Source organism: Diadema antillarum, unplaced genomic scaffold (genome assembly GCF_040938485.1).
Source record: "Diadema antillarum isolate AM-2024a unplaced genomic scaffold, OU_Dant_1.0 seq00000961_RagTag, whole genome shotgun sequence".
In the NCBI taxonomy this organism is placed as follows: domain Eukaryota; kingdom Metazoa; phylum Echinodermata; class Echinoidea; order Diadematoida; family Diadematidae; genus Diadema; species Diadema antillarum.
In genome coordinates this window covers 250620-278615 of record NW_027271808.1, presented here as the reverse complement: position 1 = coordinate 278615, position 27996 = coordinate 250620, and the positions used below count along the sequence as shown (strand labels likewise).

Sequence of the window (27996 nt, the reverse complement as noted above, 5' to 3'; positions counted from 1 at the left end):
CATGAGTCAATAGTTTCGTACTTAACGGCGTGAATAATATCCAAACCATGTTCAGTGACAAAGGAAGGGCAAATGCGAATGAGTAGAGTAAAGCAAAATTGTTCAAAACGGCGTGCGCTTAACACAAAATAAAGGCTGAAACAGAAGACTACGTATTACGCACGGGTGAACTCCTCTTGCTGCACCGCACCAGTCTGTTCTGTTTATAAAGTGAGCAAAACTTTTGGTAGGCTCAGTGCAGTACTGGTGGGCTCGTTGGTATTACAACGAACGCCGTGACCACCGAGACCAATGCTGAGTTACAGTTGAGCGGTGACACAATTAACCCTGGAATAGATTTTATGAGATTCTTTACTGACATTCAATTCTACTTCATGTGGATGCACCACCGTAGGATTGTAATTAGTTCAACTGTTATTCATTTGGCTTGATATACATCTAGATCTGACTTGACGACAAGCGAGCGAGTTTTTGCTGGCTTCTCTCGACGTCATCATACGTACGTAGTGGCTGCTGCTCCATCCGAGGCTAATCAGAGAGAGAGAGGTCGTCTGCTGCAGCGATGCCTCCCGTAACTGACGCGATGAACAGAGAGGAGGACGTGCGCATCACGTTCGCGGAGACCGACGAAGTTATTCCGTCGGCCGAGAACTTCGACGCCGCTGAGCGGTATGTGATTGGGTCCATGCGCCGCTCAGTTCGCATGAATTCGACGAGCGAGAAAAGTGCGAAAAGGCAGCTGTCGTCGCAGATTTCGGACGCAATTAGCGAGGGAAGCCAAGAAGGCGACACGGCCAGCGAGAGCGAGTTCGACGAACAAGCCGCCATAGCCAAGCACGTGGAAGACAACGTTGTTGGCAAAGATACGGTCTTTGCAAGTCACTATGGCAAGAGGCAGGGTAAATAATCTTTCATAAGTCATATAACAACCTCACAGCTAGAAAGAGTAACAAATAATATAGCTGAATTATTAAGGGTGTATCGGTGGCGCCTTTTATTTTCATGTATTCTACAAGGAGTCACTGGGAGACTTAGACAGAAAGATCCGTCTTTATGGAAGAGTCTTTTATTCATTTCATTTTTATATATTTTGGACGTCATCACTCTCCTCCGGATAGGAGGGGATCTGTGAAGCCAGGCGCAATCTCCTCGGGAACATTTCCCCAACGACCAGATACGTCGAAACAGATCGATCTTTCGGTCAATAGGAGACTGACTCCACCACACATATTTTTCTTATGGAGATGCTTATTTCATCCGTCAACATGTAGGCCCTACATATTACTTTGTGCATATTCCAAGCTGCTTTTTTTATCATTTCCATTTGATCTGCTATTACTTATGTTCTTGTTGTTACAATCATCATTACCGGTATTATCATCGTTATTTATGTATTTATTAATTCCATTGCTTTATCTTCAATATAGTGTGCCTACTAAAATTAGATCATTGTCAATTACTGTTACTTATTTGTACTGCTGCTACAACTATCAAATCGATTATCTGTGATATGATATCTCGTTCGACAACAAATAAGTAATTGTTAGATAGTCTTTCTATTCTACTTTTAAGTAGCTAAAGTACAATGCCGTCGGATTGATGAGAGTTAGCATGCATTCAATTCGAGAACATGAAACCATATCACGTCATCAAGTAAATCGTTTCTTGTGTTGAAGTTTGCCCTCAGCTCAGTCCAAAAAAACGTATACCCAGAAGTCGGCAATTCAATAGCCACGTCAAATAGGTATTGCTCCCTAAATTCTTTCACAAGGGCCGACAAAGGACCCACGCGTGTAGACAGTGTGACGTCATGTTTTCTCCCCGTCTCCCATTGTAAACACGGATCCCACGTTTTATAGACGGATATTGCTATCAGTACAGATGCATCACCAAACGAAAGGCATGGCATCGCGTAACTTGCCTTATCAATGTTCAGCGAATCGTTGAGACGTTATTGTTACAAGATTTCACAGGTATTTACGACATCCAAGCCAGAATCTGTGTATTTATTAGTGGGTTTGTTTGATTCCGACAGAAAGAGAACAAATATGCGAGTTTGCCTCTCCATGATGTTTGGATTTTGTTGTGGTGGTTTTTCGTAATTTGACGGCGATGATACGATATGTAAGAATATAGTAGACTGGTAGCAGAGGTGGATCGCTCCGTAAAAGGTCGGTCATCAAAGATCATCAATCATATGACCTTTGACCTGAAGTGTTCGGCTGCTGTCAATTCTGATGTAGCTGTCTGTCAATGATGTCCGTAAGTGGCGCAAAATAAGTCGGAGGTGTTGAAAACTTTCTGTTTACTCCATCCCCTTTTGTTTTGATAGGATGGACTCTACAATATTCAGTGAAATCAAGGTTCGATTCGAGACATTTTATGCTTAACATGGTCATATCACCAACAACTAAAACACGTAAACTTAAAAAGCGAATGTAAAAGAAAACCAGTCGATGCAAACAGAACACGATGCCTGATGTCACAGGAGAGCAAGCCATTTTCCTTCCCGTTTCGTATCCAGTAAAGATGAATACAGTTCATCTGCAATCTACGGTATTCGTGGATGGTGGTTATCCATAATACGACAAAAGTGGGGGGGGGGGGGGGACAATACCAGCCTGAACCTGTAAACAAGCCATGCCACATAAGCTGAATATAGGTACGTGAGCTCTATTGTATCATTTTTTTTTCTATTACTAGTATATGGCATGTATGCACAGATCGTATTACATCACGGCGTGACATAAAAGATTGTTCTTCCGATTGTGAGTAGGCATACACCAATTTTACTGTTCTTTTTTAATTCATCGACTCAAAGTGACGAAGGATTCGTCTTTATTTTTTGCTGTACAAAATAGAAGAGAAGCTTACTCGCAAAAAAGCGATGAGGAAAGAACTTCAAGACGTCCAATTTTTGATGATTATTAACTGAGTACAACTAAGTTATTTTGCAGTGCTAGTTAATTGTGGTGACAGTGTTGAATGGTCTTCTATCGGTCTGATCACAAAATCAGGGTGTATATACTATATAGCACCTTATTATACAAGACGAGTGTTGTAGCGCCGTGGACGGACGATAATCGAGCAAGTACAGTGCAAACTCGTCAGCCTGCTTGGGTTTTGGGTGATACTGCATACGAAGCCAGGTTGTAATCAGCTTTCTTTCAGGCGTATCCCTTTTAACCAGTAGCGTCGCTGCGGTTCTCACAAAGTAGCTTACAATATTGATAGTAAGCTTCGACGGTATGCAGTCAATGCACGATCCCATTAAAAAACGACGAACTTGAGTCAAAAGAGGCTGCCAAGCGTGTCGTATCCAGTGCTCATCTGACACTGCCTGAGAGATGTTTTATAGACTTTAATAGATTAGAGTCTCTTTGCTCTGCCTATACTTCATGGGCCATTTCGGTCGGATAGCTGGTATAGAGTGTGGGTAGGATGGTGCCCGGTTGATGGTACTTTACCACTGCATGCCTACAACGCCTGTTCTTGGAGGATATCATCAAAGTTTAATTTACCATAGATGTTAAACAGATTCATGGATAATGATTGTCTAATATATCAAGATACATGATGTATGAGTGTATAGAGTCAAGAGCGCATATAGGAGTGTTAGTTTTTTTGCCACCTCTTATAGCCGCCGACCTCTTCTGGTATACAGAAATTAGCTAACATGAGACCGTTATATCGTTTACAAGTTGATTACATCCTTGATCATATCCGCTGTACGTCGTATACCTTGTCCAATTAGGGAGGTCCAATTCCAACACTGATGTTTCCACGTTTTCTTTGTTATCTTTTGGTATTACACAAAATATGCCTATTACCTCCAGGCCACAAATTACACTGTAGTAACTCCTAACCTTATAACTGCGTAACATTGTAACAGTTTGATTTCAGAACGCTAAAATTGTAAATGATCGTATCTGACTGACCATGGAGCTAAAATCCATGGTCTGACGGTAATACCCGTTGCGGTTTTGAAATGACTCCCGGTTATAGAACAGTGTTTTAATTATGCAGACAGGGGTTAATCACTTCCGAGGACACAAGGATCTCTTCCGGTTATCCTCGATGCATACGGATGTGAAATGTCGTGGTGTATATCATAGATTTGTAATTCTTTCTCGTTGTAGAATACTATTATATAGGTATCATCTTGGTATTAGTCGGGGGCCGAAGGTCATAATATAGGTTGGTTGGTTCAAATTCGTCCAAAAACACCAGACTTGGCCCACAAGTCACTTGTATCATACAGTACTTTTTCGATTTTTGCTCGGGTGCCAATACTGGTGTCTCTTGGGGCGGCCATTTATTGGTTAAATCCAATATGAACGCCGTCCAAGTTAAAGGTCAATTGCAAATACAAAAGCGAAAGATCGTATGAGAAAAGTGTTTCTTCTGAGGAGGGGTTTTGGTGCTGGAGAATGTGATCGTGATATCATTTTCACAATTCAAGGCGAAGATCACCTGTTAAGGTCTCTTTCAAAGTCAAGTTTGGGTCAAATCAGGCAATTGGGGGTATTTTTTTAATGACCTCTTTAGGTATCTCACATCCTTCCACTGAATATGTAGAACTCCTCTAGTTTTTGGTCCAATATTGCTTGTTTCCAACATGGCCGCCATCCGGTGTGCTTCCGACGTGCTGAATCAGGGTACACTGGCTAAGGTAATATCATGGAGCTACCAAAAAGATGGAGTAACAACGGTTGGGGTCCTTTTGAAGTGATGCTCGAAGCCGACTCGTAAAAAATAATCCTCGCTAAGCCCCCGTGAGCGAGAGCGATGACAGATGAGACAGTGCGTACGCACAATGACGTCATCCGCAGCGCGTTCGCAAACTGGTTCTTACCATGGAGTTACCTAGCTCCATGGTTCCACCATGGAACGTCAATGCATGGGACTACACAAACTGCAACTGCCCCGTCGACTTCGAGCATATTCGATTTAACATGATTCTGAATTAATTATAGCTACAAATAGTGAATCTGCAGTGTAACAAATTGTTTAACATGTCATACCGTCGTTTAGTATGTAAATCACGATATGATACGACCGGCATGTAAACAAACACTGCACTCTCGACACGATCAACAATGGCCGTCATGCTGTCCCGAACAAACACAAAGACAAATAACAGCTGGCTTCACAACGGTATAGATAAAATGTACGCAATTGTACGCAGTCAACACTTACGTAAGATTGTAGTTTCAAATGTCAGCTTTACGGACAGATATTGAAATATGTGGAGAAATGTGAGGGATTTTTATTAAGAATTTTATTCTTAGGGTATGTACTTTACAAGTCACAAAGCATGACGACAATACACTGTACAGTACCTTCGCTGTTCATGGGCCGATTCAGTTCGTTCAAAGTGCACTGCACTCGGTATCTCCTCTGTTTTGCCTGTGGATATTATGCGCATGCGCGTGGTCTTCAGCAAAGTTTTGCGCAGCCATATGTTGTTGCAAGTCGAGTTTTCGACTCGATACAGCACTATATTGTATGTGCAATGTTGGTGAGTATGACGTCATTTTTGCGGCTCGGAGCATCGTTTGCCAAAGTATCCCCTGCGGGACGAGTTAAGCCGTCCCAGCGAGTGCGGTGCTTTGAAGTCTGTCAGAACTGACCGCTCGTAGTTGGGTTACGTAATATTGGTGGCCTTCGTTGTTACTCCATCTTTTTGGTAGCTCCATGGTAATATCACCTGCACCTGCATGATCAGGTTACAACTCTCTGCCAGCAAGCGATGATTCAGAGTAGCCTCCTGCTGAAATTGTTCTAGATCTTATACCCTCGATCTCTTTCAAGCCAGGGCAGCATCTGCATCTTCAGTGAAGCACGTGATATGGAGCTTACATCGCAGGGATCAACACACAGATCTTCACAACTAAACTGGATGGACATACCGAGGTCAAGAACTTACAGCGTTCTTATAGATCATCAAAGTCTTCCCATGGCAATATCTTAACAGTTTAGATGAAGACAAGCTGGTCGCTATGATGGGTGCATTGCACATCGAGGATAGGGTGCATTGCACATCGAGGACAGGACGAGATGATACAGTGACTCGGGGTGGGCTACAATCCTTTCTCAGGCAGAGTTTCTGAATTATCGGGTCGTACTCAGTCTGCACACAGTGAGCTGAGCACCATAGTGTAAGCGGTGTAATGCCCAACTGTATAGGACCTATGTCCTAATACAGTGTTTGCTCTACAGGCAAATATACTCCCGAGCCGTGTCCAAGCACCTCAGGATGTTAATGGACCCTGAAAGTCGTCATGGATGACGTGTGTATAGGCTTGCGTGTTATACCCCCTTAAATGACGTTATACAATCTGTTTAACATACCCTTATGGCGTCACCAGGGGATATGGTACCAAGTACAACTGTACAATAGTGGTATACCCTTAGTGGTATTTAATGATTATTTCTTATGGGGATCTTACACCATTTGGAAAATAGCAACAGAATAATACTGTCCTGACTTACAATAGGGAATTCACAAACAATTAATATCAGATTTAGTTGTATTTAGTAGTGATATATATCATACTTTCGAATCCACCTCCCTCAGTTTCGAAAACATATAACAAAACAGATAAACTGAAAATAGATAAGTCAACGAAACAAAAATTCTACATCCAATTGATTTCCAAACTTTCTTCCATCCCAATGTACTGCAAGATATTAACAGTTTATAGCAGGATAATTGTCAGCATTTCCCACATTTTGCACTGCATGACACTGCTTTGTGTGTAATGATGTGGGGAAATGGAAAAATAAAAATGCATGTTTATGTATTTTACAGGGAATCAGTTCCGGTCTGTTGTCTTGGCAGAAATGCATCAATCTTGCAATGTTATTGTTTCCTATCTTTCCCTCCCATCACGAGTAAATATGGGATGTGTTGATCAAAGTTGGTGTGATGTCGGAATATGTGAAGCTGTATTGCAGGTGGCCTTCCATTTTGTTGTTCTCATTATATTGACATTATTCAACAGACTGGAACTCACCAAGATGCCTCTTGAAATATTTTCTGAAAAGCTTCTGCTTGATTCCACATGAGCGGATGATTATCAGTTGCCTTTTTGCTATCAACATCTCGTGTGAAACAAATCATTGTTTCTCTTCAAAAGACAGCGTGTCAATTAACCTGCACTTACGTTTGGTGCTCTACACAAGACATTCCAACCCACCTCCACCTCCACCGTAGGCGTTATGGTTTATAGAACGGGATCTAAACATCTCTCATGAAGCGAGTCTCTTTTTTTTTTTTCTTGTCATTGCTTATCGTTTCGTTTCGTTTCTTTTCTTTTCTGTTCCTCACTTACAAAAGCTTAGCATAGAAGCATCCGCGTGTATATGTTTACATTTTCCATCACATGCTCGTAAAATTTGAATTTTCATGTACGCATTCTGCCTGCGAAACAATTACCAACAACTTTTCAGCACAGTACATGTTCCAAAACAAACCATTAATGGTTTATGTATAATTCATTCGGCATAGTGATTTATAATTAATACAATCCACGTACTCGAACAACAATAACAACAGCAGCGCCATTTGTCAAGCACAATGAGCGTGCTGTACACACTGAATAAGTTGACGTGTATAGTCACAGAGAGCATGGAGGCTTCACGTGTATGGAGAGGCCTTGTTTCACCAGGGAGGTCACCTCCCTGGTTTCACCAAGGAGCTACTACTCAGCATAAGGTCCTAGCAGCAGCTCCTTGGTTCCACAAAATGTAATTATGTTTGTGCGTCTGCGAGTACATACTTATTGTTGAATATTCGGCGTGGTGGTATCATAATTATGAAAACTAATGACGCTTTACTCAGGGTATATACTGACGTCATAGAGGCATATTTAAAGGACAAGTTCACCTTCATAAACATACGGATTGAGAAAATGCAACAATATTAGTAGAACACATCAGTGAAAGTTTGAGGAAAATTGGACAATCGATGCAGAAGTTATGAATTTTTTAAATTTTTGTGTTGGAACCGCTGGATGAGGAGACTACTACAGCTTGTGAGTCATATGCGTACAACAGTATAAAGAAAATGTAAAAGAAAATTCAACATATTTTCACTTTTTTCGCATAATAAAAGAGCACTTGACTTGCCTCTTTCTAAAGGCAGGGGGAATAATATTACCCATAACATTTGTCGGTAACGAGTCAGGGGAATGTGTACTTTTTTCAAAAGATGGAATTTTGTGAAATTCTCTTTATATTTTCCTTATATTGTTGTACGCATGTGACATCTAAGTTATTCATACACTGCAGTAGTCTTCTCATCCAGCGGGTACTGCACAAAAACTTCAAAAATTCATAACTTTTGAACGGATTGTCTGATTTTCCTCAAACTTTCAATGATGTGTTCTACTAATATTGCTACATTCTCTCAATCCTTATGTTTATGAAGGTGAACTTGTCCTTTAAAATATTGCATGGGGATGTGACTTTGAAATAAGGTAGCTCTCATCTTTGTGTTCATATGGGTTTTGTGGATGTGCTTTCATTTTTTTTTTCAATTTTCCGCACGTCATCCACAATATGTAACAAATGACATAAACAATCCTGCAATAACTCCGTTTGCGTAGGTGGGTGCGCATAAAGTGCTAATGGGAGAAGTGATAGAAAATAAACATTGAAAAAGTGTTCTCATGCTCTAATAATTCTTTAGACAATAATTTCGCGACATGAAGTCAATTTATATGACTTCACTAATTCTATCGGCGTTACCTCAGCATAAAAACATCAACATGTAGGTGGCTCTATATAACAGACCGGATGACATGGTAATCTTACACATCTAGAGCAGACCTCCGTTTGAATGTGAAAATGTGTAGTCATCAAGCGTCTGGGACGAGAAATAAAGAAACAAAAATTCCAGCACAATGCAACCACAAGGAGAGGATAAGAGACTTTTCCTTTGTAAATACCACATGATGATGTTGGACATGACTATAAACACTTCATTATCATTGCCTTTTCAATGTTTTGATAATGCTTTCTATATTTCAAAAGATTTCTTCCGAAGTAAATTTTACGTCGTCAAGGCTGTGATTCGACGTGATTTGACAGACTTTCACGTCAGAAATCGCGCATGCAGTTGATAATATTTTGTATGTGACACGATGTTTTTCCCTTGTGACCGCGTCATAATCTTGATAATGATTCCAAATCTTCTCTTTTTCTCCTTTTCTGCAGTTGTCTATTGCGATTACACAGCATCGGGAAGGTACGTATGTCTTCAAAGAGGTTTAGTATTTGTTAGTATGATATAGTATAATATTATGATCATAATTAATAATCATAAGGATTGTAAGTGGGACCATCAGTGTATAGGGACGAGAATTCATAAGAAAAATAAGTTTTCAATCCCTGCCAGCCAAATCAACCAGCAGAAAAAAAACATGTAAAATATAACAAAAGAAATAAGTTAAAAGATTCGAAATTTGCAATTTGTCACAAAGTTTAGAGCTGATTGAGGCTCGCTTGATTTGCGACAGCTGAATTTGCCATCATGCAGACAAAATTCTTGTATAAGATAGCATGACAAACAAAAAACTTGTTTACCAAAAGTCCGATCGTAAACTTTTCAACCGGGGCGTAAATGTTAGTAGATTATATAGTGAAAACAAACTCTCAATTGAAGTAAATTTGAATTGATGAGTTCAATTCAGACCACTGTTCAGACGAGATCAGGACTATTGGACAAGGCCACGATGCCATCACCTCCTGGAATTTGCATATTTTTCTTGGAGACTATACCACAAGTAATCGTGTGAAAACATTCAGTATCAACTTCTTTTCCATCATATAGAATGAAAGCCTCTTCCTTTTTTTTTTCAAAGTAGAGGGAGCATCATAAAACGAAAGAAGTGTAGGCAGTGAAGGTTGATAAGAAAGGGCAAGAATACAGAAAACTTATAAAGTATATATGTCTGACATCTGCTGCCTGCAGAATATTCTGCACGAAGAAAAATCCACTACTCATATCTTGTGGAGGGTCTTGCCCTCGAGCTTGAAATCCATTCACATTAATAGTAGCAAAAAAAAAAACTGCCGAAAACTGCTTATAGTAGTACACAACATAGCACTGGTACAAGTAATAATACGACTGACCATTTGTAACCATGCTAGGGATACGATGACTTCTCCCTATTATTATGATCCCTTCACCAGGTCAGCCCGACCTTCAGCGTCTAAAGGAACATTAATGACATGCTTATCTTGATAGGTTACGTCACACCATAGCCGTTGGTAACCCTGCCTTGAGTGTAGCTTATCACAAACATACCTTCCGCTTTTGCCCAGAACTGACCAAAGAGGGGTTTCCCAGTAACCTTGTTATAAACTATGGGTAATTTCAGAACATTTTATTGACCAATGCTGAATCAGTTAAGTTTTTTTTTTAATAGTAATGATGATGGTGAAAGTAATAATGATAAGGTCTTATTTACCCAGGGTAGCCTCTTCAGTGTTGTTATACCTTATTTCTTTAAAAAAAAAGTGAGGATGAAAAATGTGAATGAGTTGTAGTATGAAGTGTCTCGTCACATCACAATGACAGTGATGAGTAGTCAATCTGACATAGTCTAGATAATGATATATCTGAGTAATCACAAGAAACAGCTCCGTTATTCGTGGAGTCGCCCATTAGCTCTCAAAATATTTGTGTTCGAAGAAGTTTGATAGCATCGTCTTGGCAATGCTCAATGACTCATCAAGATTATCGATAACTCCAACTCGCAGTGACTGGCAGAATCTTTTGGATGTGACCGTATAGGCCTAAACAGTACAGGTGGCTAAATTTGGATGCAAACTGGCCGAGACACCATGGAGTATTTTCTTACAAACCGGACAACGACTAGTTCGGGTCGGTATTTGTCTGACGTCTAAGAGATGTATTTGATCTCGTGTTGACAAAACCGTAAGAGGATTAGGAAGCGCAAATGATCAGGGGAAATAAAGCAATGTCTTAGCTGCGAACTCGGAATTTCTCTCGAAGTTCCACCCAGAAGAACAAACTGAAAAGGCCGGAACAGCGCCGGAATTTCGTTGGATGTTACGGGATCAGGCATGTCGTTTCCGTTACCACCATGCAGTCTGGCCTTAAATCCCCAAGCTACGGGGATTACAATCCCTATATCCGTGCTACAAGACATTTGGCACGAGCTGTTCTCGTAAAGGCCGCTTCAAACTTGATTAAATGTCATTTCTATGTAGCCTGAGCTTCTCTAAGCTGTTTTTGGAGCAAGGTAGTTCAAAGCATTGCCCCTTCCCCTCCCCAGCTGAGCACGTCGTGACCCTCACGTGTCGTTGCTGTGGGATACCGCTCTAAAGTAAGAATTACTATGTTTCTTCTTTCTCCCACATACGGGAAGGAGATGGATAAGAGTCGAAAGCGAGCCTGAAGTGTTAAAAAACAACAACAAAAATGCACTCACAGAGACAAAATGCACAGTCTATTTTTAAACACACTGTAAAGCAAATGTTTTTTGTCATATTGTGAATCAAATAATTCTTTTTGACATATCATTGTGAAGCAAGCGTTTTCTTTTGACACATCGTAAAGCAAATTCATCATATCACAGTGCAGACATGATATCATTTGACTTTGTTTAATTGTTGCACTTTACACTGTGTAATATAGTACTATGCAATCAACGGAATAGAAAAGTCTACCTTGATAATCTCCAAACATATTAATGTTTCCGCAACGTTTCTGAGGTACGAAATTTTGATTCGTTGCATTAATCTGCCCCAAATATTAGCCATAATTCAACGCGTCCTAATATACAGACACTCGAAGTAATTCGCGGTGTTTTGGTTGAGGTATAAAGAGGGCTTTTAAAAAGACCTCCAAAGTCCAGATGCAGGGCTGGACACTAACCTTGTTCCTTGGTGGCTCGTTTGAGCCACTTTTGGTGGCTCGAAATAAAATGAAATACTGAAAATTATCTTTAACCTTAGCTGTCCTGTCGTGCCACCAAAAGACAGCATTTTGGGGAGTCTTGTGGCCCAACATTAACCATAGTGGACCCGGGCAATCGGGCAGTCGCCATAATGTCTAGCAGCGTCGTTCTTCCAAAAACTGGGCAATGAGGACATGAATGTGTAAGAGAAAGTGAAGAGTCGGAAGACGCGACTTCCGCATCATTGACAATGTCTGGCGCGATACTCATCGCATCAAACTTATCGCCTCATTTACTGACGATGGCTCATCACAACGGGCGCTTCAATCATTGGCGTCACATCGTTGTGAGCTGATGTACATGTGTGTGTGTGTGTGTGTGTGTGTGTCCGCTTACACGACAGACTTGTATTTTTTTTTTTTTTTTGGTGGGGGAGGGGGGTAGTGATAGTAAAGTAGTATAATAAGTGGTTAGGAAGGGTAGTGATATTAGATGGGGATGGGTTTTATTTAGATATAATGTACTTCCTTTTTTTTCCTCGGTCATTGCTGTACTATTGCCACTTTATTTGTCATATTGGAACTTGAAAATGTATAATTATTTCAGTTATCTTGAAAAGAATAAATCCTTTAGGTTTGTACAGTAATACCAAAGAGCACTGATGTATATTGTATCAATTGATTTGAAGTGAATAAATATCATTTTTAAAAAAATATTTGTATCATGATGTAGGAGGCGTGTATGTGACATATTTGTGTGAATTCTGCACGTGTCATCTTACATTCATGTTGGCTGTTCCTTGCACCGTTCTTCAAATGGTCAGAGTTACAGTCATTCTTAGAGGTGATACTCAAACGTTCTGCAGAAATAATTTCTTCGCGCGGATAATCGATGTTATATACTGTCCATTTAATTCCACCGAGAGAGGATGTACATCAGGCTGCAGTGAGACGATAGATCAAAATGTACAGCGATTTGTTTTTAAGGCAGCCAAATCGATCGTTCCTGATCGAATCTGCATAACTCACTGCTCTTTTAAACCAGATCTCGCAAGATTGTCAATATGATACCCGTATTGTTGATTACAGACATGACACCATACAAGATGCCAATGCCATCTCCTAACTCTACTGCAATGTAAAAAAAAAAGGTGCATTTGGCAACGTCGAATCTTTACTTCTAAACCCGAATCGGTCAATAGATGTGAAAAGGTGAATTGATAGCAACTTTATAAAGATCAACTGGCATAATTGTCTTTTCTTTACATATCAAACCTCTTTTTTTTCTCTCTCTCTCTTCTAGAGCTGTCAAATTCATCGAAGATTACATCACGGAGCACGTACAACCACTGTACGCTAACACCCACACCACCACAGGACTCATGGCCCGGCAAACAACCAAATTCCGGAAGGAGGCTAGGTAAGCTGAGGGATTAGAACAACATATCCTATTCATATCAAAGGATCCAAGGTCCAAGGCCTTCGGCAAATAATTGGCACATTTTGAAGGTGTCGGGTCAAAACATAGCGTACAAATTTGATTTCATGTAGGTTGATGAAAACAAAGTAACCCTCCCATTATTATTTCGCATTTAAGCAGTGAGGGATAACTCCTTGGATGCGCAATATATTTAACTCTAATCCCCTTTGTTCCAAATCAAGGGATCACTGCATCCTTGAACTCAGAGATTACGAGGAGATAAATCAGACATTTTTGAAGTCATTTTTTTCTTTTCCTACATACGTCTTGTGGTGTAAATTTTACTTTAATTTTCGTGTTCGGAAACCAACACGAAGGCGAAGATTTCTGCCGGAACTTCCGCACGTCGACTATGATCTCCACGAGCTTTACGTGTGTCCTGCATAAGTACGTGATAGAATTTAACGGTCATTGACCGTCTACTGCCGCCACCACAGTAATCTTTCAAGGATATAACTACCATACTGTAACATTAAACCTGTCTTACTTTCAAACACCTGTAAGTGTGAAAACTAACAGTGTCTGTCTGTGTGTCTGTTTACTCCTTGTCTTACGATACATCCCGTTAGAGACATCATCAAGAAGTGCGTGAACGCCACCGAGGAGGACGCCCTCATCTTCACCGGGAGCGGGACGACGGGTGCCGTCAACAAACTCGTCTCCGCGCTCATGCTCAAGGGCGCCCGAGCCAAGAAAACGGTATGTCGCTTGCTAAAACAAAACAAAACAAACAAACAAACAAACAAACAAACAAACAAACAAACAAACAAACAAACAAACAAAAACCCAAACAAACAAAAGCAATGATAACAACAACAACCAAACAACCAACCAACCAACCAACATTCTTTAACTCTTGACTCTCCTTAATGTACCAGTAATCAACGAATAAGGGTCACTGGTATAGTCTGCTCTACCTTACCGTAACACTACGTATTCTTAAATGCTTTAAACAACAGGTAGATAGCGTGAGAACTTTATTTTTCTCTTACTCTCTTCCTATCTCTCTCTATTCGTCTCTTTATCTCACAGGTGGTACTCGTTGGCCCGTATGAGCATCATTCCAATCTTCTCCCATGGAAGGAAACTGGAGCAAAGGTAAATAAGAATCACGTGGGCCCCAATGACGAATAATAACGAAGGATCTGTATGGGCTGTATAATGGTTTTAGAACTAACGTTTATCATAAGCTGCCGAAACCAACTACTGAGTTTTCAAACTGTATTGTATTTCGCTGAATACACACAGACCAGTCATCATTATTACTATTACAGTGGACTTCCGTTATAACGAAGTCCTCGGGACCGGCAGTTTTCTTTTGTTATATAGAAATTTCGTTGTAGCCGAACAAATAAACAATAACAAAGCATAGCGCGGATAATGGTGTGGCCTGAATTATTACTTCGTTTTAACCGGAATTTTGTTGTAACCGTGTAACGGGAGTGCACTGTATGTATAAAACCGTGAAGGGGAGGCACAATATCATCTGCAGCTGATGTTGTTTTCATGTGTATCTTGCTCTCTGTTTATTTGCAGGTGGTTCGTATCCGTGACAACAGCAGAGGTCTGATCGACATGGTTGCCATGGAGGAGATTTTGGAGGTGAGGCACTTTGAGCCGTCGCGACGATTGCTCTGTGGTCACATAAAAATGTGCAGAGTGTTGAAATTCCTTCCTTTTCCTCTTTTTTTTTCTTCGTTTCTCCTTAGTTATGTGCTTACCAGGCGGAAGAGGGTTTTCGTTTATTGTCCACGGGTGTTGAGGGTTTTTATGTTTGTGTGTGGTTCGTGGCGCTATTTATATGTGTGTGTGGGTGTTTGTGTCTGTTTGCACATTATTATGTTTTAGGCGAATGTATATTATGCGACGAAATGAAAAACAAAAACATAAAATGTGCATGTGCGTATTGTGTAATGCATGTACCGTAATTTCGTGAGAGCGGTATGCGTTCATGGATTTTTTTTTTTTTTTGTACTCAAGTGTAACCGTTATACATCATGATATTCACGAGAGTGCATATGGATCTAACATTGTCGTATTCGCGGAATGGTGGTGCTGGAACTTCTGAGTAAAGTAAAACCCCAAAACAGTCCTTTGTGAACTTCTACTGCGGGGAGCTAGAGAAGATAACAGGATATCCGTCGTCTGATTATCAGCATTCGTCGGAAATCCTGAATTCACCCATAACAGAAGCCAGTTCAGTGACAGCTCACGGTTTGTTGTTTGTTTGTTTTTTATCACTTTCTCAGAAATACCAGAAGAAGGGCAAATTCATGATCGGTTGCTTCTCGGCTGCGTCGAACGTCACTGGGATCATCTCCGACACCCACGCCGTGGCGGCGCTGTTGCACAAATATGGTGCCCTCTCCTTCTGGGACTACGCTACTGCGGGTAAGAATAACACTCACACACAGAGAGACGCAGACACATATTTTTTTTTCTGTTTTTTTTTTCCCCTTGATCTTCATTGATTTCATTCAAATCATGCATGGAATAACTCATTCTGGATATACACGTAATATGAAAATAGGCAATACAAATACGATTAGAAAAGAAAAACATCAATGTTCAATATAAATACTGAAATAGTCTCTCTTCAATATCGATGATAACAGACATAAACACACGGACACACACACACACACACACACACTTTTTATGATATTATTTATTAGAATTTGTTTGCTATTGTGTTCACCATAAAACTCATGCACGCAAACAAGAAACAAACAAACACGTGCACTCACACGCACACACACAAACACAATGGAGATACGAGAAAAATGAAAACGTGAACTTTAATCAGAGCACGTTCAATGCCTATTCCAAGGATACTGAGTAGGATTGTATCATTAACAGAATCTTTTTCCGTGAAGTACTGTAAAAAATGGAATAGGAAGAAAAACAGAGAGAATAAAGAAGGTGACAAGGAAGAAAGAAAGGATGAAATTCGACGGAGAAGGGAGGAGGATGACTAAAGAGGAAGGAAGTGGAGAAGGAAGTAGAACAGAAAAGAAGAGACTATAGGCAGATACATTTTCCTCTTTAATAACGAGGCAATATTCATTGTCTAGAATCTTTTGATATTGTATCAAAGTTGAAGTTTCAATTTTTTATCTTCTACAGGACCGTATCTTGCAATCGACATGAATCCGGCCTCAGATGAGTGAGTATTTTCTTTTAACGCAGAGCAATTCTTTTATTATTGAGTTATTAGAAAAACCACAAACTTTGCTCCGTCAACGCAAATTTAATGTAAGCGATATTGCGCCTATATGAAGGATGTTATCAAAATGAATTTGGGTAAATGAAATTAACAAATGACAGTTTTAAAGTCATGGACTAAAGCATATCGAGAAGTCACACGCCTACCAACTGTCCGTCTTCTCTCGAACAATATGCATGCAGGATAATGTAATATCCCGCAAGAATTTTCGCTTATGAATCACTTTTCCATGCCCTCAATATCCCAGGATTCCACATCATACAAAGGTTTGGGATTATGTAGAGATTCATTATTCGACAAAGTTGGGTCAGTATGAGTTTCCACCTTTTAAACAACAACATTAAATCAGTCTGGCATAAAACATTGTGTGCATGCATGGATGCTTCCGATCAGACGTCGAGAGCTATTCTATATAGCTAATATAGGACTATCTATGTCATAGAGTAGAAAGGGTCGATTGATATTTATCAATACATAAGATGCCAAATAGTTATTGAAAAATGAGCATTATTAATTCTTCCTCAGTCCCAGCGTAGACTACAGCAAGGATGCCGTATATTTGTCTCCTCACAAGTTTGTTGGTGGCGTTGGAACACCCGGTAAGTTGCGACCATTATGTCTTGAAAGACTGGTGTAGAGCAGAAATATTCGAAGTCCTTTTTTTTTTAGTATGCTAACCTAATGTTCGTCTTTTATCTTATTTTTATTGATTTTTTTCTATTTTTTTTCATGCAATATATATGTTAAAGCCGTTTATTCTGTTCAAAACAACTTCGTATGACATGTGAAAAAATTTGGGTGTGGATATTGAAGAAACATAACGACACAGAGCAGCTATGTTATTTTTCCATTATTGTTCATAAGTTTTATGTTCTCAAAGTTTCTTGCTAGAGTGTACATTTTACACAGGGCTGATTTGTCAGGTTTACTATTGCAAATGTATGTATAGAGTATGAAATTTGATTATAGCAGATATTTGTTAATTCTATTAAGTTCTTATGAATAATCTTCCTCGCAAAGCAAAGCATGATATCTGCCATACATGTATTATGATCACATAATATGTATCAAGGTAAACTCCATGTTTTAGACTATGTAACATTTTACACGTTAATGAGACTGATGTACTGGGCTTTCTACGCAGGTATTTTGATTGCCAAGAAGAAGTTGTTTGTCAACGCTGTCCCTCACTCCGTAGGAGGTGGAACCGTCTTGTATGTAAGTGTGTGACAGGCAAACATCTAGTGTCTTAACGATGAGGAAGGTCGCATGGCCTAATTGATCATTGATGATTTCCTGTAGCGTAATATAAATGTATTTAAGCAGAGAACAGGCGCATTTCCTGTGTTTTCTGGTTCCAAGACATGTTTTATTCTGAATTCGAGTTGTGTGTGTGGAAGGGCAAGGAGTATTGCAGAAGCGTAAACGTGCAAGTTATACCGGAAGATTTACACTGCTTAACACTAATACTGAAGTCAAGAAAATTCTTGTTTTCTTTTTTCTTTTTCTTTTTCTTCTTTTTTTATAATTCTTGTTTTTAATGGTATACGGTATTATGTTCATGGTACATGTATTGTTGTTTTGTAGTCCTGGTTTTGTAGTAGCAATGTTCGAAAGTGGAAATTGTTGGAAATGAATAGTTGCAGACCGTAGGAGGAAAAAATATCTTTCAGCAGTTCTATAAGTGATTTGTGTACGTTATCGTACGACGTCTTAAGAGACATCTGAAATATGCAACTGTATGACTTCTATGAATCCGACAATAGAGCATAATTCTTTTTTTTTTCAATTGAAGGATAGAGAAACCCACCAAACAGTTGTTTTCAATGGATGTTGGCCATATTGGTGCAGGGGGGGGGGGGGGGGGGACGTACCTGTATTTGTGGTTTCTTCGCTGTATCTCTTTGTTCTCCTTGCTTAACGCATAGCTCTATCTTCATTTTTACCAGGTAACGAGGGAAACACACCACTATGTGGGGAACATCGAAGAGCGCGAGGAGGGTGGGACGCCCGCTATCGTCGAGTCCATCCGAGCTGGTCTCACCTTCCGACTCAAAGAGGTAGAGAAACAGAGTAATAAATTGATGTATAAATAGAAATGTCTACGATAATGGTAATTCTGCGTTAGGTGTTCGTCTCACCTAAACAAAACGTGCTTCCCGAGACTTGCTCATATAAAATGCCCTCTTACAGCAAGAAGCGCCCAGTCTCTTCAGTTTCCAATCTTTTCTCTATCTTGTTTGTTCCAAGAGAAAAAAAAAATGAATGGCAATCAAAATGCCTGCCACGATTTGTCTTCGATTGCGTTGATTGGTAGCAATTTGATCTATACGCCAGATGAACGAATGAATAATGATGTCCGTGGAATACTGCTGCTTATAACATGATTTTTCACATTCACTGTATTGCGTGTAATGTTTGTTGTGCTGAATTCAGCGAAGTAAAATGTTTCCTTTTTAATGTGTTTCATTGCAGTCCATCGGAACAGACTACATCGAAGCAAGAGAAGAGGAACTCACGAAGTAAGTCTCTTGAAAAGCACAATGCAAAACTATGAGAGAAAGAAGAAAAAAACGCAGACAAGTGTGAACACTATACAGAGCATGTTGTTATCTTGTGAACATAACTTAAACACTCTTATTAATGCACGTACATGTTGTGTATGCAATGCCTGTAGTTATGTTCATTATGAAACATGTTGACCGTGTAAAATATCACACTTTCGCTCTGGGAACTTTTATTTTCATTTTTATTGTTTCATTCGAAAAGTCACTGTCAGTAAAATTTTCGAAAGGGAACGGAAGGAAGTGAACTGACGCATAACGGTTAAAGTTTACTTATGAGTTTACTAAACTGTATCACATTAAGTTTACTATGATTATGATAGATGAGTTGTAGTCATTCAAGCTTAACTGGCTTTTATAAACTCGAATTTGAGTGTGTTACATTTGACCTGTGAGACTCATAAACTGTTAGTCAAGAGATTGATCAAGAGTCAGAATGCTTGTGAGGTACAACTGTACCCCCTCCGACGAGACCTCGGCGAAATAAGCACACGTCTCCCAATTTGTGACGACTTCCTCTCATCTCTGCCCCCATCTAACAAAACAAACAAATAAGGCTTGCCTTCATCAAGTGGAAGAAGAACCCGAACCTCATCTTTCTGGGCAGTACTCGGGCCAACCGCCTCCCCATCTTCTCCTTCATGGTAGTCCATCCGAAGACGGGCAAGATGCTGCATCACAACTTCGTTGCCGTCCTCCTCAACGACCTCTACGGCATCCAGGCTAGGGGAGGATGCGCATGCGCGGGGCCGTACGCTCAGGTAATACCTCTTTTGTATCTGTATGGAGCTATTTCATTTGAGGATTTGATGTAAAAAAAAAATACACTGAAAACCAACTGTAAGATCACCAAGGCAAATTCGAAACAACAACAATGACGACGACAACAGCAACAACAATAATAACAGCAGCAGCTGCTAGAGTAAAGTGGAACTGTATTTAAAAAAAAATATGTAATGTTTACTGATGATATTGACGACTTTGGTTCAGGCAGATTCGATGATGACAGAAAGACTAATGGGATAGATATATCTTTCCAAAGTGTGCATTGACTGCGATGATTGTAATAGTAAAGCAGATTTTCAAGAAATATTAATACATCCATGAATCTCTTGGTATTATTGCTTCTGCGATGTGATGACGAAAAAAAAAAGTAATGGTGATATTGGTAAATGGAATTCAAGTGTAGTTACCTTAATACTGTAATATCTAACTTAAGTCAATGACAGTTTTGTGACAGTGTTATTAAAACGTACAATGTATATTGACATGGAAGAAATGGGTTAATATGTGTTTATGGGTGTGTGAAGGAGAGAGAGAAAGCAAAGACATTAAACCTTTAGGGGCGGCCGACTCATAACGCTGATGCTGTTGCAGATGGTCGTCCTGCCTGTGGCAATGAAAGGTTTAATAACGAATGAATTCCGTCCTCTCCTGCTTGCAGGACCTCCTTGGGATTGACGAGGATCTGGCAGAGAGATTCGTCTTCTTCCTCAAGGATGAGAGGTAAGGAAAGAAGACACGAGTAACGTGCCCCCGTCTTTGTGATCTCTCGAAGGGAAATTGCTCCAGATATGATAATTATTTGGTTTCATTGAATGCAAAGATAGAAGTAGAGCACATCTGTTCAAATTGTAAGAATCTTTGAAGTTTTGGTTAAATCCATGTTCCACCTTTGCGTGATTAAGAAAGGCTACATCAGTTCGTGCGGGCACAGTAGCGGAACGATTTCTAAAGAGAATTCCTCATATTGATATCATGTTTCAGCACAATGAAAGAACACCTTATAAAGGCGGCTGAAATTATATTACCTGTAGCAAAAGTCAGTAGATGGTCGAGAAAATGTATACAATTCATCAAGAAAAATAAAATCAAATTTGCGGAATTATCTCTATGGATATTTTCTTTGTATATCGGTATCATTGTTTATCCATTTACAACTTATTAACGAATTTTCCGATTTTCCTCAAATTTTGAACTATGTTGAACTACTTTTTTTCTGCATTCGCTGTATTGACCTGCATATTTTGGGGGTAAATTCACCTCTAAAGTGTACACCTGATCTTTCCTAACGTTAAGTGACATCAAACTTGTGAGTTTGCCTTGGGTCCAGGTTACATTTATTTTTTTTTTAAACGAAGAAACGTGCAATTAAAATCTATGTTAAAAATATCAATATTGAGGAATTACACCCTTTCATATCAAATTGAATGCCAGTGGTTAATCATTCATAAAAACACTACCGTAACGTTGACACACACACACACACACACACACACACACACACACACACGCACACACACACACACACACACACAAAATAAAAAATCAGTAGAAAATTGCGTTGTGTTCAGGTACAGACTGATACAGCTTTCTAACAAAATTTGTGATTTCTTAAATCAAGACGAAATATTGTTTTCTGTACCATGTTTAGTTGCGTTTCTTTTTTCCATTGTATTAGTCTCACAATCACCCTTCATGAGTAGCCACCTTTTGTGACCTGTAAGTAAATGAGAGATAAACCGATACATTGGCTATAGAAGTAACTAGAGCTTTAGGTTTATCGTCGGTTAAAGATAATATAAAGTTTTGGTACCTAAAAGTTTCCCTGAGTTTCCTTGTCTTAGTTTGTGTTTCAGGTTAAAGTACCTTTCATATAACTAACACTGTGAGACTTACTCGCCCCAAAGTGCTCTCATGTCTTAGTAATCACGCAATAATGGTTTCGTACAATACGTGTATATTGATTGTCGCGGTACCGCGTCGAATCAAACTAACGGCTCGTTCGAATTTTTCAGAGCCCGCTCTGCTCTGGTATGAAACCATTATTGCATGATTACTAAGACATGAGAGCACTTTGGGGCGAGAAGTCTCACAGGGTTAGTTATATGAAAGGTACTTTAACCTGAAACACAAACTAAGACAAGGAAACTCAGGGAAACTTTTGAGGTACCAAAACTTTATATTATCTTTAAGCACGTAGGTGGATAGATTGACGGTTTGATCAATGAAGTTTCATGAATAAAATTCTTTGGCGCTTTATTAAAAAAAAAACAAACTATTTACATTGATATTTTTTTCATCCCCGTCAGTGACGAGTTGAAGAAGAAGAAGAATGGTACAAGTCACGCCGAGTACAAGAAGTTAAAGAAAACGAAGGGTCCACTGGAAATCATGAAGTAAGTAAAATAATCTATTTTGATTTGCCCTGTCCTATCTTTTCACCTCGATGCGCACTATGTCTTATTCATGACAAAATTGTTGTGTGTGCACCGTGTAGGTATCATGTGAAGATGCCACGTATCTATCATACTTATACGGTTGACATGTCCGATATCACAATGCCATTATTGCGCGTGTTTGATATGCTATCAGATCTTGGCAAAGACCCCATGACAATTTTTGCAGTATACATGCAATACGTACATACAAAATCTGGACAGTGACCCGCCTCGGACGTCCGTCACAACAAAATGGCCGTCGTGTTTGCCACTTCGAGAGCTCTCAGGATTCACTGTGTATAGGTCGGAGAGCTACAGTTTGGGCCTGTATTCCTGCGCCATCATGTCTACGTGAAATGTCAAATCAAAAGCTGTAATCACACTACAATAAAAGCTATAAATAAAGCCGTCACAGAAGATACATGTAGATGGATATATGTCAGCAAAAACCGCAGGTTTTGTATCCTATATTAGCTTGAATCTAATACACATTATTTAAACTGTTCGTATAGCGATCCGTCAAATCACACATTTTCTATGTATCATGTAGAATGATTTTTAATTATTGTACCTGAATGTTTGTATATGAAAAGAACTTCTTTATTGAAAAAGAAAAAAAAATATGCTAGTACTCGTTGCTCAAATTCTAAGAATTTTTGATGTTGTATAGGCTATTTTTCAAGTCATCTTGTCCACCTTGTGTTCATGCAGACCTGGGTTTGTAAGATTGAACCTGCCATTCTTCTTTTCTGATGCTGTCATCGACTATGTTCTCGAAGCCGTTGACGCAATCGGCCAGAACGGCTGGAAAATGCTGTCACAGGTAAGGGGCTTACTTCGTCATATTCTCCTTGGTAAAACCTGTGACAGATAACCACGATTTAAAATATATATATATATGTATGTATTCAAAAATAATACTTGACATTTTTTCTTCAATGCAATAGTGTCTGAGACTTTTATGATTACATTGTGCAGTAATGTGCAGTACCATCCGTCAATGCCATAATGGATAACGCAGGGCCGAGTGGGCTCCCCCCCCCCCCCCCCCCCCCCCACACACACACCTTTGAAAACGTGGCGCCGGTCATGTAACGGGCTTATTTCTCCTTTTGCCATTTGGTGACATACCGAATGGCAGTTTTTCGGCATTAGCGCTATAATTTAATCTGTTATAATAGATTAAGGGAAAACGCATACTATGTGCTGTTTAACTCCAAAGACAACCCAAAGCTGTGCACGCCCTACCAAGTCCCTTTTACCACTGCTCGTATTGTTTTGTATATACAACTGAATACAACTAATTCGTAGCATATCGACATTTTCGTGACATGTTTCACATTTTACCATGTTGCATTAATTTGTCCCTTTTTTTAAATAGATCATTAACGGTTGGTAAAATCCAATTTTGAAAATGTTTGGTTGCAACGACATATACGAGTGCACGACATTTAAAAACGAAATAACGATTACTAGTATGTCATAATATGAGACAAATATAGAGCATGAACAAGTAGTAATATTGTTGAATCATCTTTCAGTACAAGGTGGACCCACACACATCGGAATGGCAGTACGTCGGGACGGTCAAAGATGACACCGTTCCGGAGAAAGCCTCGGCGGAGGACAGTCTCCTCAAAGCCACCTTCATCCAGGGCAAGTTTAACGCCCCGCCCAGCCCTTACATCAGCGCCAAGAACAGGGCGGCATCGGAAAGACCGGACGGAGAGAAGTGGAGGGTGAGTGAGGAAGTTCTGTGGTTTGCGTTTCCTCCATTCACTTCATCTCTTCATGCATCACCTTCCCTACCTTCAGTCTATCACTCCTCCCTTCTCTCCCTCTCCCTCTCCCTCTCTCTCTTTCTTTCTCACTCATATCCATAACGCAAAGTTGTCAACAGTATCGATTTTTTTTTTGTATTGTAGCCCAACAGCACTTCCCCCACGTTGCGAAACATAACAATACGTGAAGAAGTAAACAATCCCTGGTTTAAATTTGCTATGTGTTAATTTCAATACGGCAAACTAGTCTTGTTCAAGCCACGTGACTGCATTTAGCAAAACCATGCAAAAAAATGGTCATTAATATACTTCAAACATACAAATTATAGAGTAGGATGATAAAAATCCAGACATTGGAATAAAGAACAGACTAACATTATAAGCATAAATAGCAAACAATTCATATGAAATGCCACACTGTCCAGATTTTACAGAACACAGCCCAAACTTGCCTTCACTACAGATGATGAGAAATTTTTACATGGTTAAAGGTAAATACCCTCAACGACCTTCGCGAAGTATTGAGGGCCACTTAGCAACCCTCCCAGAAGATAACTTGCACACTTGCTCTTTTCCTGCCATCTCGGCTGCTGCGTTATGTTTTGTTCCCCAGCTGCTGTAACTTCAAAATATCTCGTCGGTGTAGAGAGGGCGGCCTGAATGGTTTCCTAATCTGATGACTTTTATTTTTATTCTTCCCTTTTCGCATGCAGCAATATCTGTCGGAAGGAGAGCGACTGATGACGGAGGCTGGACACCAGTTCCAGGTAACAGACTATTTTCATGATATATTCATATATTTCATATACTAAACATTTATATATTCATATATTTCATATGTTAAGCATTTATATATTCATATATTTCATGTATTAAACATTTATGTATTCATATATCTCATGTGCATTTCTGTAACAAATACAACTCTCATGACGGCTAAGTTTCTTGACAGAACTACCGATTACAGACCCGCATTGCACAGCGGCAGATATGGGCAAATTATGATTAATTTGCTCAGGGAAGTGCAAGCGATCGTGACAAGCCCGAATTCACGAAGGTGATACAAATGAAACCATGGAGCGCCAAGTGTCGCATGGAATATTTCGTTACGAAATCAGTCATTTCGTCCATGAAATGATTATTTTGCAACGAAATGACCGCATTTTGTAACTAAATGAACATTTCGTCTACAAAATGATAATTTCGTTAACGAAACGGTCAGTTTGTCGACGAAATGAACGCATTTTGTAACTAAATGAACATTTCGTCCACAAAATGATAATTTCGTTAACGAAACGGTCATTTTATCGACGAAGTGACCAATTTCGTAATGAAATATTTCGTGCGACACTCGGCGCTCCATGGTTTTTGTCCATGGTTTAAACCATGGTTTCATTTATACCACCTTCGTGAATTCGGGCCGACTAGGGCTTACTCGATGAGCTACTCTTTACCCTCCTGTTACAGAGATTTTTTCAGTACAGGTGGCGGGTTATATATGATTTCATTGGGGCACCAATTGGGCACCTGAGGAATTGATTATTATTATCACTGTTACCCGCTTTGATGACTCTTTAAAAGAATTACATTATGTATCAAGTACAATGTATGTCCTTTGGGAAAAATCTGCCTCACTTTTAGCGTGTTCATTTTTTATGTATGCGCAAGGACTCCGTATTGTACGATGGATGTTAAATTTTTCAATGCGACATGTCAGTTTGGGGGATCCGTACACACATACAAAGTACCATGTTGTGGGCATTAAGTAGTTACATGTACTTACAAGAGGGTAATTTACGCAAAGAAGATAATGAACTTCATTTCATTCGTTGCTTATTATTACAAATCCATCATTTTCTCGCATGTTCCCCAGTTTCCCAAGGACATCTTGGAGGATCCCGTCGGCGAATGTATTGGAGACGAAAACTTGATTTGGTTCATGAGGCCCTTCGAAGCAGCCTACCATATACGGTACCCAGAGGCAGACCCGTCCGATCCCATCCCGGGCACCAACGACACCGATGGGGCACCCGGGGCAGCGGGAAATGGCTCCGCCACCGCCGATCCCAGAGCCAACCTGAGGAGGGCGCCCTTCAAGCCCAAACGTTACACCAAACGAAGTCTGTCGCGGCGGTTCTCGCTAAAGAACAGAGGCCGCAAGTCAGGGAAAGGGCAGAGGTCGAACAGGTTTTGCTCTATTATGTAAAGTGACCACGTCTTCGTGTTGGTTATATTTGTGCGTGTGCGTGTGCGTATGTATGTGTGTGTGTGTTTTTTTTTTTCTATTACTTTGAATGGAACAGAATAAACATCGTTGAAAAACAAAAAAAAAGTGTGTGTGTGTGTGTGTGTGTGTGTGTGTGTGTGTGTGTATGTGTGTGTGTGTCTGCCAGAGTGATATTAATTCTGTTCTGTACTAATGCAGAGATGTACTACAGTATGCGTCTGAAAGACGATCCATGGAGTTCACTATTCAGGTAAATTGACCTGAGGAATAGAGCGCAAGTATAATCATCGGTCAAAGACAAGCTGTTGAGTTTCAAGTGAAATTGTACTCGCAAATGTCATTGCATCGCTTTGGTTTCGGGTACTAGCTGAGAGGTGGTCCAAAGCAGTGTTCATAGTGGTTTTAAAACTCACTGCGACAAGGTTGATTTTTTTTTTTTTTTTTTTTTTGTAGCTGTGTCTGCTACCGTTCTCACCCATATCGACAAATTTTTATCGATATAACTTGTATCTTTGTAAATTTGACTTCTGCTTAACAGTAGACATTCCAAGAATCTTGCGTCCTCCACTGTTGTGTAGATTTCTCTATGTCTTTTTTATTATTATGTGCTTTGTACTATTTTATTTCAGCTGAAAGAGGTACTTAGGTATTATTGAATACTGATTATCTTCGGCTGGTAGTCGATGTTAAAAGCCCCTTGTCGTACTGCCACTTTTATATTCACATTCGTATAGTACATTGTAATGCATGCATGATAATCATGATTGTGTTCATCAGAGAAAAGGGGAAAACGAAGATGAAATGCTGAAGAAGCGAATTCGTTCATCAGATAAAAGAAAATATCACATATTCACATCATGACGCAGGATTCACACATCAGCTAGTTAAGCATTTGATATTTATACATTTCGACGTTGAATGAAACAAGGCTGCAAGTTGATACTACTTTTTATATACAATTATTTCATGTTTGTGAGAAGTGGAATTCTGGGATCTAATTGATGGAAGGCATGGAGTTAGCAGGCTGGTGGAATGCTAGCAAGTTACTTCATGATTGATTGTAAATAAGAATTATTGCTATACGTCCTGTATTCAAGGAATTACTGAAATGAATCGTAACGTGCCTAAATTTTCATCACCATGTTCTTGCAAAATCTGTAATATTCGTATAAATACCTAACTACGCCAATTTACATCTATATGATTACATGATATAATAATATTTGTATCGCAAGGAGCATATCTTGCCGTAACGAAAACACGTTACTTCTGAAGCAGCTATCTATCACTGTAAGACTTCTATACCCTAAAATCCCAAATGTCGTGTATTTAATCTTGCGCGGGTGATGGGCAAATTGAAAACAGATAATTTTGAATATTTACAGGCAGTGTCGAAGGTAATTTAAACATGAAATGCGATTTGTTTGTTATCTTATTCAACGCCTGTATTATAAGCAGATTTTGTTTGTTATTGTGAAATAATAACCCATAACTCAAAACTGTAATTATTGTTTCTTTTACTGCGAGGGACGTTTGCAAAATGTACTGGTTCATTTGGGTGTGAT

At 39.6% G+C, this 27996-nt stretch overlaps 1 protein-coding gene across 1 annotated transcript; it reads left to right on the top strand.

Moving 5' to 3' along the window:
• Positions 1 to 3: 3 nt before the first annotated feature.
• Positions 4 to 27924, top strand: LOC139741878 (uncharacterized). Its single transcript, XM_071652452.1, has 19 exons — positions 4 to 899; positions 9223 to 9253; positions 13236 to 13352; positions 13982 to 14111; positions 14445 to 14510; positions 14949 to 15014; positions 15662 to 15803; positions 16539 to 16578; positions 17164 to 17237; positions 17783 to 17856; positions 18588 to 18698; positions 19114 to 19160; positions 19759 to 19963; positions 20647 to 20708; positions 22295 to 22381; positions 23135 to 23246; positions 23965 to 24162; positions 24918 to 24971; positions 26078 to 27924. The coding sequence occupies exons 1-19, from the start codon at positions 563 to 565 to the stop codon at positions 26408 to 26410; spliced, it is 2286 nt and encodes a 761-aa protein (XP_071508553.1). The 5' UTR covers positions 4 to 562; the 3' UTR covers positions 26411 to 27924.
• Positions 27925 to 27996: the final 72 nt, after the last annotated feature.